Consider the following 14,590-nt stretch of genomic DNA (forward strand, 5'->3'; position numbering starts at 1 on the left):
TTCCCGTTGTACGACGATAATTATGCGGGGAAAGGTTTCCTTCGTGATCGAGGGTTCTCAAGGTTGGTTGTTACACAGTTTGTGCAATAATAAAGGGTGGAATTCTGATATGGATTTCTATTCGCTCCTGGCTCAGATGCCAACGGAGAGTCGGCCAAGTTTACAACGCTAGCGCAATATTGATTGAATGCTGAGAGAGGGGAGAAACAAAGAATGTCAACATTCGCTGCCGTAGCTTGAGAATGTGGATTTGGACGTTGAAACGCAATGCGTGTTTTCCTGAAAGCATAGATAAGTCCCAAAAATCTGCTTGAAGTGTCTCTTTGTATATGCCCCGTACTATGTTTCAATCAAACATTCAGATATCTCAAACTCTTCAAGTTCATCAAATTGCTACAATGTCCTCTACCCTCCACCAAACCACTCTCAATTTCCTCTCCGCCTTCGACGCTCTCAGCTTGGAAGTCTTTCTCTCCGTCTTGTCCCCCGATGCTAAATATATCATCGCTCCAACTTCCGCCTCTATGGGGACCTCTGAGAGTCCAGGACAATTTCATTGGCCACATGTCCAACCTAAACCTCATTCTTGACGGTTTCCCGATGTTCCCGAAGAAGATTATCAAGAATGAAGAAAAAGGGCAGGTGACAATCTGGACGACAAGCCTGGCAAAATTCAAGGATAAGGTCAAGGACAATGGCCTGTCCGAAGAAGAGTGGGCGTATCGTGGTGAAATTATCATTATTTTGACAATGGATGAGAAGAGGGAAAGGGTTGTCAGGGTTGTCGAGTTCTTGGATAGTAAGCTGACGGTGCGGTTGATGGAGTTGTTTAGAAGAGCGAGGGAAAATTGGGAAAGACTTGAAAAGGGTGGAAAACGGTGACCTGATAGAGAGATGGTGAATTCCATGAGTCTACTCCCTGTGTCTTGAAATGTGTGGTAGCTTGCACCGGAAGAAGCTGGGGATATTGGATAGCATATGATTTTCTGGAGCTATGAAATCAAATAATTTGACATATTATTCCATGGAAAGCCACCGCTATGGCAGTCCTTTCATCTTTCTATGGGGTGAAAGAGTGGCATACCCCAAATTCTCGAGAATCGATCGGAGATAGTTGCGAATACCATTCTGCTTTCTGGCACCATGGCAAAATCCATTGTCGCTGATTCGATCTACCCTTCAAGAGTCCATTTCATATTTATAAGTCATTGTAACAGAACAGCCATATTCACAATTTTCGTCTCTCCTGACATTCAGCCACTATTTGACAAGTGTAGATTTCCTCCTGCAAAGAACTTTGTATGAGGTTCAGGCTCTTTGATTTGCAATGCGAGGTACTCGAACATTATATATCTACAGTGCTGGCTAAACTTGTGGTTGATAATAAGATACTAAGCGGTCTTGATACTATGATAGGTCTTCGTTTGGTGATCTAGAATTTTTGCCTTGGACTTTATGTAGTATAAAGCAACTTTATAAAAGCTGTTTTGACCCGATGCCGGAGTGCTTGACGGGATGTCCTTATTGGGCTTAGCCGTCAGGGAGAAGGGGCTAGCTAGACCGAGGATGGTTTAGCGTACGGCTACCGTCACGTTATCCACACGGAACTTTATCTCCACCTTATCTCCACGAGACTTTGGGGGAAACCTACGTCATCCACCCAGACGAAGGGCAGAAACGCATCATCAACAACTGAAGATCGTTTCGCCCCGACCGACAAAATGCTCCGACGACCTCGACTTCCCCCTTCCCTTCGTCCTCGACTCACATGGCAGTACGTACTCTCGCTCACCGTCGTTCTCTACATCACCTATTGCCTCCTTACCGGGCAACCGTTCCTCTCCTCCGACATGCCCCCTTACTCAGGGCCCTACGCGGTGGGTACCATGGATCTTGAAGTCCCACGTCCGCCACGCCGCGCCGGCGAAGAAAATTTCCACGATGGCTCGCCGGCATTCGAGATCGAAACTGTGCTGTTCTCCGTCTTTTATCCCGCCTCCAAAGGCGTCGAAAGTACAAAACCACGCCATCCGTGGATCACCAAACCGGTCTCCCTTACGGCGGAAGGGTATCTTTCGTTCGCGAAGCTGAACAACTTCTTCCTCAACCCGATCGCTACACTCGCTATTTGGGGTCTTGTGGGGGGAAGAGAAATACCGGCTGAGGTGGATGTTCCACTGGCGACGAGCGAGAAAGACCTGGATCGCCAGGATACACTGGAGTTGGCTGTCGAACCCGAATCGAAATTTCCGGTATTGATCTTCTCGCATGGGTTTGCGTCCTCGAGAACCGACTACACACATTATCTCGGGGAACTTGCGTCCCGTGGGTATATCGTTGCAGCGGTGGAGCATCGAGATGGGAGTTGTCCTGGGACAATGATCATGCGGACGGATGACGGGTCCGAGAAGCCCTTCTACTCTTTCGGACCGAGTGATCTAGAAGGAATGGAGGATCTTGATCGTGCGGAGTTCAAGCAGCGACAGCTTGATATGCGGCAATTGGAAATGGAAGAGACATACCAAGTCTTGAAGCAAATCAACGAAGGCAAAGGGAACGAGATCCTCAGTGCGAACAGTCGGAAAGAAGGCGAAGATTTAGACTCGTGGAAAGATCGACTTGATCTAGATCAGTTAGCGGTAGGAGGCCATTCGTTCGGTGCGACGCTTGCTCTGCGCACTCTGAAGGGCGCTCCGTCCGAGAAGTTTCCCGCCAAGGGGGCCATCGTGCTGGATCCTGGAAAGTCCAGTGGGCCTTTGAATCACGACGTCGATGTACCGACGTTGGTCGTACATTCAGACTCTTGGTCCCGCAAGGTGACCATCTTCACCGGAAGACCTCACTTTGACGTCGTCAAGGCCCTGGTTGAGGGCATCATCCAGCGAGGCAAAGATGCCTGGTTCATGACTTCTGTCGGCACATCGCACCCGTCGGTAACAGACGCCCCTCTGATTGAGCCACTGCTACTCAGCTGGACAACAGGGGCCACGATCGACGTCAAGGAAGGGGTCCAACAGTATGTCCAGACCTCATTAGAATTCTTAAAGTATTTGCAGGATTCAGATAAAAGGGGAATTCTGGAAGAACGGGTGAGTCATCCCGAATACGACAAGGATATTCGGGATAAGCAAAGGAAGAAAGAGCAACACCCTGATGTTAAGAAATACTGGCAGATCCATGTGTCGCCAGTGGAATGATAGATTTGCGAAGACCTATTCTTGTTCTACTATTTGCCGTCGTTTTGTTATAATGAGCGTCTGATTATTGTTTTATTCCTATGTTCAATTTCGCCCGTATTGATAAATTAAAGACCTATTCTTCGTCAGAGACATGTGCGTTCTTACACCTCGGTCACTTCTTTCCTTCAAGTTCGCCCTTCAGCAGATAATTGATTTGATGGCCCTCAGTATGAAACGGATGAGAACGACAATGAGTCTCGAGCCCCCAAATAAAGATCGTCGCATATGCCCAAGTACGCACGCTTTGCTCACATTCCTGGGATATTGGCAAATTGGCCATGTCAAATGTGTTCATGGTCTCGATCACATCTGGAACCTCAGGCCGTGACCAGACAACAAGCAAGGGGCGTGGGATTACGCAATCTTGACCTGAAACCCGGTTTGACGTCGACTTTAACAGTAGATCATCAAGCCTTGAGCGTAAAATTAAGGGCAAATCACCAGAGTCCAGGTCTGGACAACGAAGGGGGTTTGCCGGTGTCGATATTCCTGGTTATATTGTTATATTAAAGGGAACCCCTGCTTGTGTGGGGCGTCTCTGGGCGTTTTCCTTGTGGCTATGTTTCATTGCGTACTCCGTAGATCTGCAGGGCTGAAGGGCTATCATCTGACAGTCCGTAGCGAATTGGATATCGTTTGGTCTGCGAAGTGCTGTCTGGCTTTTGCAGTTTCTGGTTAGGGGGACGGGGCGAATCCATTTCTAAGTCCGGAAGATGAAAAGGCTACGCATGTCAACGGTGAGCCTATTCGTCGAAGAAAGTCGTCCAGATCGACTGATAATATTTTGTGGGAACCTGAGCTACCTTAAACTCGTTAAGTAATTCTCAAGTCAACTATGTCCACTTGTTCATACCAAGAATCCGGGAGGAAGAATGGAGGATAAAATAAACAATAGGTAGCCGTCTCCGACGGGCCCGACCAATGCCGGCCGCTGTAAGTGCTGGCGAAGCCCGATCCCCACTGTTCGGCTTACGTATTCGGAATGCCCCGAGTCATGCAGCATTGGCTTTCTACGATGTTTCTGGTCACGATGGGTTTGGAAGTCGAGTTCTCTTGAATTCGAGGACCGAGGTATGCCAAGGGAGAAATTTAAGAAGAAGGAAAGGCCATTGAAATCAAATGAAAGGATAAGAAGAAAGGGAAATAAAGACACATAGATGGAGAAGGGGGAAAAGGAGAAAGAAAAGAAAACCAAGAATAGAGGAAAGAAGACGAAGAAAAAGAAAGGAGGAAAAGAGAAAGACAAAACGTAGACAGTATCAGAAGGAACATGCCAGTCTCAAAGACTATGTTTCATAATGCTTCCGCTGCAGGTGACTCCTCAAATTGGAACCCCGATTAAAACGCACATCGCAGACCGGACATCTATATGCACCAGGAGCCACATGAATTGTCTCTATGTGACGCATGAGCTCTGCTTTGCGAGCAAAGGTACCAGAATATTCACAACCAGCCCACCCATATCGGCGCGGCCACGATCCGTGTGCTCTAAAGAGTTTATTAGAATACAAAACGAAAAGCTCCCATCGAACATGATCAACATACCTAGGTGGGATCAACGTGGACCGTTGTCCAATCAGATTTCCTTGGTAAAAAAGCTCGGGATTGAGAGAAAACATATCCGTGTTATATTCTGGCTGCAGGATCGATAAGGATGGCAGTATTGGATGCTGGCATGGAAGGATTGAGTTGGGAAGCGTTCCGAGTCCCACCGCGGGTGCGTTATGAGCAGTCAAGTAAGACTGGGGTGCAGAAGGAGCGTTGATCCAGGCTATCGAGACATTGCTATTGGACATCATTGGGTCTAAGAAGCCCTGACCCGAAGCTAAAGATGAATAATGGTTTCTGGGGTGGGTCGGTGGATGTTGTAGTCAATTTCGCTTGCGGTTCGTTGATGATATAGTAGTTTGGAACCCCGTGGAAGTCAAGGCTGCGTTGATCTTGTCCCCCGAATGAATCCCAGAGCCGCCTGTGGCTACAAGACTAGGATTACAAGCCGTGAAGGATAGATTCAAGAAGAAACGGTCGATAATGTTCGGCCCAAGGAATTTAAAAGCCTCAACGTGAAGTCCGTAGAACTGATACTGTAGTATAGTGAGCACGATATGATATTTGGGGTCTCTAAGGCCTTTTAAATTCAATTTGACACTCATTGGCCATGGAACGTACACTCCGAGAATTTACAAATAAGCACTTAAAACGTCTCCGGGACGCGCGTGGAGAGGCTGAATACATGGCGGTGATTTCGGCAAATGCCAATCAAGATCGTTAATTTCTAGCAGGGCTTAGTTAGAAATGCTTACTGGAAATTGCGAGGGGCCAGACGTAATACCAAAAGATGCTCTACCCTTGTAGTAGATTGTCAAGATGGATATGCGGAATGTTACTGTTTGGTCCAATAAGCGGCTCCAATTATTCCTGTGCTCTGAAAGATCGGCACGAGCGATTATGCTAATGGGGTTTGGGGTCATGCAGTATGCAAGGAGTGATCATTCAAGGCCTGTAATTCGGCTACCGTCCCTAACAGATTGGACAGGCGTTCCAAGATATGGATGAGGCTGAAGGGCCTAACCTTCTGTAAGCGTGCTCCTAGAGGAATCTACGACTATCTCCACCACACGGGCCGGTTGTCAGTGACACGCCATTTCTGATAAAGTTGATACGCACGCGGCATGGACAGCTCCGAGAGGAATGCTTTGAAGGGCGAAATGGAAGGTCTTTGTATTGAGGAGAACAAGAAAATGGCCCAAGTGATGCAGATACTTGAAACAACCCGAGGTTTTTGCAAGACGTAATCCCTACCATGTATGAGCTTTTGATGGGGAAGAGATAGAACAATTCAACCAGAAGAACTGTAGTCAGGTGGAGGGCTCTGGCCCTTCTACTTTTAAATCCGGACGAATGGAAACACCCAACAAAGGGCCTTCAGAAGAAGATACATTGTCACAAACCTCGCCATCTTCGGCTTATATTTGTCTCTCCAGTAGCTACAGTATCTTGACTTTTTATCGCTGAATGAACTGGTCCCTCACTATTCGTCATTCCGTTCGTTTTCTACTCACGTCATGCATTAATCTTGAGAGAGGAAGGGAGATTGCTTTGTGAGAAGATAGTTAAAGGTACTCTTCTCGACTAAAATTCAAACTATGATAATGGCCTCCGACTGTTGATTACCATCCAATTCATCGGACACCTAGTTTCACCTAGCCTATTGTCCACGCTGATACAAAGAAGACATTCACTCTATTCACGACCAAATTAGGCCTTCTTCACAAGAACACCCTGAGTCCTAGGCAGAAAGCTCAACGGATCTTCGGGCTCTTCGATAGCGTCGGGGTTTTCCCACTCTCCACTGTTGAGAATGTCTGCCAATACATTCCGGGTCAAATGGCATCCGATAAATGTGCTCCAAGCAGGGTTCATGAAAGCTTTGCTTAAGTTAGGTTGTTTGCACTGCGCTTTAAATTCCCCTTGTAGGCATAATAGGGGATGAGCACAAACTTACCTTGCGCCACATTCGTCAAGCGATCTCTACTACACCCGTGTTCCCAGAATATAAACTTGCCTCCGGGCTTGAGTAGCTTCCAGATCTCCTTCATCACATTTTTGGGATCCTTTACCGCACATAGTACCTGAATAGATAGCACAGTATCTAAGCTCCCTTCCGTGATTCCCTCCTCTCTCAAAATATCACTGTCTTCGATACCAGCTTCAATGAGCTTATACATATAATGTAGACCATGCTTCTCTAACTTTCCGTTTAGAGCGTCCTTGAAGTGAGAATTAGGTTCAAGACCATAAATATAGTCGACAACAGCAGTATCGAATCGATGAACTTGATTCCCTGGCCCAGGACCCAGGTCGAGAACGACGCCGCTAGCGGCTTTCACGAGCGATGGGACGATGGTTGTGTCTTCGAATGCAATAAAACCAGCGGCTATGTTGTGGTCAGGCACTAAATAGCTGAGCGAGAGGTACTATGGGTAGCTTACAGGTGACACTGAGCAACTTTGCTGAACCCGCATCACGAATTTGTTGTGGGCGCACGAGTGCTGCGAGACCGTCTCGACGAACCGCTTCTCTCAAAGCTTCCCAATGGACTAGATGGTCGGGTTATTAGTATGACTAGGATAGGCGTGGTGACATAGCCTTACGCCAAAAAGAGAACCAGATCATGCTCAAGGGACGGGAAAATACTGCAAGGCGGTTTTTTAGGGACATGGTTATAGTTATCTGGAGAAAGATAGTTGCGAATGATACGAAATTTCTATGGATAAAGGAAAAGCAAAAGAAATGTGGCACTCGGATATTGGAGAAACCGAAGTTGTGCTTAGGAGGAAGTGAGGTTTCGTGTGTGCTGGTAGAACTGGGGTTTGGGGTTTTATATACCTAGTCTACGAGCCTAGTCCCGCGAATAAGCCGGGAGATAAGGCTCCCTGCCGTGGTTTGAGTCCGAATAAATACTAGCTTCGCTCCAGCCTCTCTGGTACTCGGTAGAGGACCTGTTTCGGTGATGATATAGATTCAAGTCCTATCACGTGTTGATTAGGGCTCACATTTTATATAGCATATAAGATACGAGGATACACATAGCGAGGGGCTTCCAACTTCCAAGAGATGCGAGTACGGATATACCGCATTGATGCTAATGGTAAGGGCGCATGACGTGATCCCGCTTACGGGAAGTTAAGTTTGAAGTAACCAATGATTGGTGAAACGTCAGCATCACAACCGGCCTAGGTACTTCTTATTTAAGTGGCTCTAGAGCAGGATAGGGTCATATTTATCTTGTAACTGGGTGCCCCAAATACAGCCTTTTCTTCCGCCAAACATACCACCAGTATGCGCTCCCTAAACAGAACCCGTCACTTTGGAAATGCTCCACACGAACAAGCGCTTGAATAGGGCCTCGAATATATTTAGAAGCACCTAATCCTAATCGCCTTGATAAAATGACTTTTTTCTTTTTTCTTTTTTCTTCATCGAAATATGTAAGGTGGCTGTCAATTTTGCTCTCTCTATGTACAATTCTTTACAACATTTCAATATATCCTAACCAACATTAACGAATATCCAACTTCAAAATCAGACAAGTAGCCGTTTCCCCACTATACAAAACATAGGCCTCAATTAAACTTATGCTTCTTCAAGTGGCTTCATGTTGGTTTCCATACCTTTTCGAGACACTTTCTAGTCAACATTTTGGTTATACTTATAGCCACCGATCTCGGAAATCACTGCCCGGCTTTGGCTACCGGCCACATTAGGCTTAGCGTAAGGTACGCCCACGATAGTACAAATGAAATTAGATCGCAGGGCGACCGGGGCCGTTCTGGGATAATTACACAGCATTCGATTCTACTTATTCACAATGGCTGAAGATCTGGAATCTATGCACTCTTGAGCTATCAGATCTTCTGTAAAGGCATCGATAAATCCAGTGCAAACAAATAGTAATAGTTTTAGCTCAGTAGTGTTGATATGGGACTGTTTGTTTAGGCAATGTGGCAGTTTACTGTGGGTCTACCAGGAAGCGATTGTCACGGCCAGCGCGTGATCACGAGGTTACTGCCGCAGTTCTGACCGCCTGCCATATATGGACTAGCGTCTGGCGAAGTTATCCCACAACACCACGAACCACGATCCTGTCAATATTTTCCTCTCCATGCTTAGATTTCTGAAACATAGCGCCAGATAGTTAAATGAACGTCTGTTTAGGCTTGTCGTCTTAGCGATTATTCAGCCAAGGAATATGATCATAACCAGTTATTTAAATGAATGAAGGTCTTGATTTCAATCTAACTACGCAATAAGGAAGCCGATATTTATGCAATTTCAGAGTCTTCCTGATCGTCAAAATGAACGAAATAACACGATATTACTGTCCCGAAAAATGCCGTATAAATGCAATGAACCTGTGGCCGCGGAAGATGACTAAAGTGATTATATCATCGCCTTGCTTGACCGGACCCATCAATCATATCATTCATATATGATGACATAGAACGCGTAATTCCGCTCTCATTATGATGATCCTGAAGCTCCTGAGCTTGCATAAATATTGGCTTCTTTATCGTGTAGTTAGTTGAATGAAGACCTTCATTCATTTGAATATGATCATATAAAATCGGTTGAATAATCACTTCTTCGGAAGACCCACATATTTCTGCCACAGAATCAATCGGTCAAGCAAAGCGATGATATAATTGGTTGAGATGGCAGTCATGTGATCCACTGTCGATACTCGCAGTACCTAGACATGTCAGTAAACAGTGAATGGCATCATTTGGAGACATGTATTCCGACAACCCTTAAGTTCCTCCTGTACCTCAAATTGCCCGACTAGATACTGGATCTGGGTGCCCCAAGAAGACAGGTGAGTTCTTTTGATGCCTGAGGCGCACATTGCCAAGCACTCCGCCGTTTGTTTTCCCCATTTCATGGATGCAACTGCGGAGAAGACGATGGGAGATCCCTTTGATACAGCTCTAGGAAGGAGCTGGAAGATTCCGTCTGCCCAGAGCAAACGGTCTCTGGATCATATGGCGATTGCCATAAAATCATGGTCATGGGTCATCTAGATAGATCACCATTCCGCTCATTCATTACATTTCTTCATCCTCCAAGACGCTTACAAAAGATAGCCAGTCAAGCTTCTATCGCCAACTTCTGTACAGCGCACTGAACGTCTCCCCGAACCGCTACCTCCCCTTCAACCACACATCTTGCCAATATGGTTTACACCATGAAATTCTATACCGACGGTGGCTGCAGACGCAATGGACGACCGGGCGCAGTCGGCGCCGCTGCTGCCGTTCAGCAGCGCAGATGGGGGAAGATCAAAACTTGGAGAAAATCATTACCAGCATACCCAAGACCTACAAACCAACGGGCCGAAATCACGGGCATCATCTTGGCACTGATACAAGCTCTCAAACGGCATCAAGAGCTATACGGACGGCCGAGCTTCCGGGTTACGATCTATACCGATTCCAAATATGCTATTGGGTGCATGAACGAGTGGATTTACAAATGGGTCGAAAACGGATGGATCAATGCGGCAGGCAACGAGGTTGCAAATCGGGATCTTATTGAGATGGCTTTCGATCTTCATGAAACATTGGCAGACCTTGGAAAGGTGAGATATCGCTGGATTCCGAGGGAGGAGAATCAGCTGGCAGATGAACTATGCAACGACGACATGGATGAGCAAGAATCCTGATTCCGATGACGATCACACAACCAAGCGCGGGTAGCACTACGGGTCAAAACTCGCGAGAGAGTCACGGATACCGGTCTTTTTAACGATGCTTATGGATGCCATGGAATTACTTCTGTATTTTGAGAAATGTGGGTGCATTTTCTGGACGAGAAATAGTCATTGGGCCCGCTGTGAGATTTGGGACAGTCGCGATTTCATATCTTTGGTGCTCTCTTTTTTCCGTTCTCTTTTCCTTTTTTTTTTTGTATTATTGTCCATTTCTTGCCCACATAAGAAAAAGAAATTGAAGGTTTCCACCAATCTCCTGGAATACGAACGAATGATAAACTAGAGATTCCATCGAACCTAAGTCATAACATGAGCGGTCAACTGACTGAAACACGGCTTCATAGCAAGATATGTAGACAGTTTAAGCAATGCTTCGGTGTAAGAAATATCGCTGCCACCTGTGGATAGATGCCAAGCCTGGCATAAGCATCCGTAGTTGATCCAGCCCGAAAACAGCACTCAATCCGATATCTCGAAATGTCTTGAGCAGGGTCCTTTAATTAGATAATGTACTATCTGGCTCTTGGATTATATCCTGCAGCGCCTAGCAAGCTTTGTCCGGGATACAGCAAAGATCGCTTTGCATCACGAATATGTGCACAGACGTTGTGACTCTTGAAAGTTATTAGCTCTGATTGAAGGAATAGAACAGCAAATACTTACAAATGTCATTTCTTCCAACGAAGAAACTGCACGCAGCCCATCAGGAATCTTCTCCATCGAAATCAGAGCTTTAACCCAGTGTATAACATGTTTTCGAACAAAATGATGAAAACTGTCGTTTTCATGAAGGGTGGCACCGCTTTGTTGCAGGTGATGGACCCAGTAGAGACATGCATACCGCAAGCTAACTTGTAGGCGCTGTTCTGGCCCGGTAGGGTTTCTGTCGGTGAGAGGGTCATAAGACTTTTCCAAGCCGAAGTTTCCCCGTTCATTTGGACGGCATTCCCAGGATTGGGACATCAGGCTCACACAGAATCCAGCCAAGATGAGGTGTGTTTCTCTTTTTTTGACATGAAATGCATGCTCCTTACATCTCGCTGGATCAAAGAGAAATTGACGCAAGGCCGGGTGATGGAGGCGAGGGGACCGATTCTCTTCTTCGGGGACGTCCACAATTGCACTCAAGTGTTTGAGGTTTAGGTGAACCTCACGCGCATCAATACTTTTGATCTCCAATTGTTCCGCTCGATATGATCGAGGTGCAGATTGCAACAAAACAACAAGATCAGTGATTGGAAGCGGATAAACAAGCACAGACATGGCCCCTAGGACTAGCCGGACGATTTCGTAGATAGAACCCTTTTCCTCTGCGGTGTGCCCTTCTGCGACAGTACTCTGAAGAACATTGAGGTAGATTTTGTCCAGCGCGGATGTCGGATCATCAATGGAAATATGATCATTGAGGAGTTGAAGCAGTCGACGCTGAGAGAATCGACTATCTGATCCAACGAATCTGCATGCAGTCGTAGCCCATATGAACAGACCACCGGCCTTTCGTGTCAATATGTCGATTGTGTTGGTTCCGGGCCAGCCATTAGCCTGCTGATGAGTTTTGGCAATGCGCTTGAATCTGTGGGTGAGAAAATTGCGTATATCATCGTCAACGACCTCATTGTCTAGACTGTGGAGCTTGAAAGAACGCCACATGTCCTCTGGTATGTCAACAAACCCTGCTTCAATTCTCGTGTCAGGTCTGCTTGTGAGAAGTACTCGCAGGGTCTTTGATCCGAGTGTTCGTGTCTGAGATAGTAGACGGAGGACTGTGGCAATGCCGCTCGTGGTCTTGCATTCTTCCAAGCCGTCAATAACTAGGACGTAAGGTAGACGAGCTGATTCTAGTTTAGCCCGAGCCAAAGGACCAAGAATGAGATGACGCCACTGATCCTCAAGAGCGTAACTGGAAATGTGCCTTCTTTGGCGAATAGCTCGATTAATCTCATCGCGCAGGGAGGCATCTGCGTCCGCCAGCTGCCGCCCAATCGTAGTCACGAAGCTCGTCGCACACCTGGTGTCAGAATGAAGAGTAGGAAAAAAGAAGCTGGCCCCGAGTCGAGATTTTTCGTCGTATTTATGAGCGACCGTGCGGGCTATCGCTGTCTTTCCTGTCCCAGCCAAGCCACTCAGCCAAAATATAGAACGGCTTCCTCTGTCATTGACCCAATCGTCAATGTCCCGGAGGATCTGGACGCGCGTGCCTTCAAGGCAGCAGGGAGATTCCTCGCTGTCGGCGAGCGCGTTGTACCGTGCATTCCTCGCACATGGTAAATGCGAATCATCCAGGAACTGGGTTTCTTCCCCTTTTGATGGGTTAGCCGTGACAGATGATGAGATTTCTCAGGTGCCTTACCATGGAAGTGAACATTCTCAGCTGTGCCAATAAATTGTCGAGAGTCGTTCGCGGCGACTGCTGAAATGTGGCCTCTGGAAGGATCGTGAATACCCTTTGGTATGAGGTCCGACCGAGCCAAAGTCATGGTGTGCTAGCTAGAAGAAGAGAGAATTGTGATTCTCAGCTCTGATCAGATTAAACGGATCGGATTTTATATATCCTTGAAGCGCTCCCCTGAGCGAGCACACCTCCCCTCACAACGCTACGACACGAGTAAATGGGTGAGGATGAGACATACATCTATCTCATTGGAAGGCGAAGCGCTTAGGACCACAATTGGTCATGGTTTGAGAATGGGGTTTCTAATAAAAAGAACATTAAGAGAGGAGACCTTCTCAAATAAATTAGAGGGCAGCGCCTACAGGTCCATTGACCGTGGAAAGATCGACGCGTAGAAGTAACATGGCGCTTCGCAAATCAATCAGTATGAATGGGCTAGGTATTTGCTTTGTTGTGTATCCGATGACATTTGCCGCCCGGGAAGACCAAAGCGCCTGCCAAGATCGATTAGCTTATGTCTTTTGGTTTTGACGTATGATTTGCCGTGCTCGCTTGGGGCTAGATAGAAACAGAGATTGCGGCGCTCTTGGCCCGGGCAGCTGTTGAGCACTCATTATCTTGTAGGGAGGTCGCAGTGTTTCGGCCTCGGCGCTTCCTTGAACGTTTGTATTGGTTGGTATTAGGACATTGCATGGCCCTAACCGTAATCAACAACAGCTTCCCCTCTCATGATCAGATCATTCAGATGTGCCAGAATTCAGGGGGCCCTTTCATCCGTGGAGCGTTGCATCGTCATCGACTTCCTTACCATCCGACCAAGTTAGATGCCACCACCGCAAAAGCTGCTGTTGTACGGCCTCGCTTGCCCGATATGGCTTAGTGCACGTGGGACCCACATATTTTCGAGTGAGTGGGTTGTCCGCTTGGCTTCAACACACAAGCGTCGTTGGGCAAGCGAGCGATGACTGGGATAATAATACAGTCTGGTCGCAATTCGTGGCCCAAATGACGGCCCTGTCGAAACAGGTGAACTCACACGGAGACAGCAGTGATGAAGTTTCTACGAACGCCGGGCGGGACGGGACTGCCGAGGGGACCGGACCGTCTCATCACGCGCTAACTACATATGGCCTAGTTCACTGCCAGTCAATAAACAAACATGTTTTCGGATAAAAACAGAAGCTGTACACAGCTTAAATTCAATATCCTTGTGAATAGGAGGGTCCAGGGAATTTCTCTCTGCGGGAAGGGGTTCCATATTCGCTGTGTGAATAGCCATTGCGGGACAGTCATTTGTCAAGAGAGATGAAAGATCTGGACACATAGAGCACCACCATACACATTCTTGTAAGTGCGTTTCATCGTGCATGAGAATCGTTGTCAGAAGTAAATACAGCCGTTCAAGCAATGTTCCCCAGAGCGATACACTGCCAAAACTAGACCATCAAATTGCACATTCACATGAACCCAAAAAAAGCACTCAAAGCAGTCCCATCTGTCCAACTGTCCACAGATCATAATCGATAACCACTGAGTCATCTGCATGCCTCCAAAATATTTGACTACAGTTCCTTGGGACTCCCCTTATTAGATTATATTTTCAGAGAAATAGGCTCGGAGTAATCAGCAAGGCATGGAGCTAGTGTTACTCAAGGATGCATGAGACCGAGGAATGGTTATCCTCTTTAC

The 14,590-nt window shown here is 46.9% G+C and overlaps 4 protein-coding genes across 4 annotated transcripts; 2 read left to right on the top strand and 2 right to left on the bottom strand.

The window, feature by feature from the left end:
• Positions 1-564: 564 nt before the first annotated feature.
• KD926_005814 (PAF acetylhydrolase) lies at positions 565-3,197 on the top strand (the record flags this gene model as incomplete). The annotated part of the gene is made up of 2 exons (XM_053097675.1): positions 565-799; positions 1,576-3,197. The coding sequence occupies 2 exons, from the start codon at positions 565-567 to the stop codon at positions 3,195-3,197; spliced, it is 1,857 nt and encodes a 618-aa protein (XP_052960852.1).
• A 3,300-nt stretch (positions 3,198-6,497) lies between these two features.
• Positions 6,498-7,460, bottom strand: KD926_005815 (class I SAM-dependent methyltransferase; the record flags this gene model as incomplete). Its single annotated transcript, XM_053097686.1, has 4 exons — positions 6,498-6,667; positions 6,745-7,176; positions 7,232-7,339; positions 7,394-7,460. 4 exons carry the CDS (start codon positions 7,458-7,460, stop codon positions 6,498-6,500), a joined length of 777 nt encoding a protein of 258 aa, XP_052960853.1.
• A 2,512-nt stretch (positions 7,461-9,972) lies between these two features.
• Positions 9,973-10,461, top strand: KD926_005816 (uncharacterized protein; the record flags this gene model as incomplete). Its single annotated transcript, XM_053097697.1, has 1 exon — positions 9,973-10,461. One exon carries the CDS (start codon positions 9,973-9,975, stop codon positions 10,459-10,461), a length of 489 nt encoding a protein of 162 aa, XP_052960854.1.
• Positions 10,462-11,021: 560 nt separating this feature from the next.
• Positions 11,022-12,986, bottom strand: KD926_005817 (ATP-binding protein; the record flags this gene model as incomplete). The annotated part of the gene is made up of 3 exons (XM_053097708.1): positions 11,022-11,123; positions 11,173-12,809; positions 12,860-12,986. 3 exons carry the CDS (start codon positions 12,984-12,986, stop codon positions 11,022-11,024), a joined length of 1,866 nt encoding a protein of 621 aa, XP_052960855.1.
• Between the last annotated feature and the right edge of the window lie 1,604 nt (positions 12,987-14,590).

The sequence above is a fragment of the Aspergillus affinis genome, assembly GCF_023601865.1.
Source record: "Aspergillus affinis strain CMG 70 chromosome Unknown NODE_2_length_704391_cov_89_054091, whole genome shotgun sequence".
NCBI lineage: Eukaryota > Fungi > Ascomycota > Eurotiomycetes > Eurotiales > Aspergillaceae > Aspergillus > Aspergillus affinis.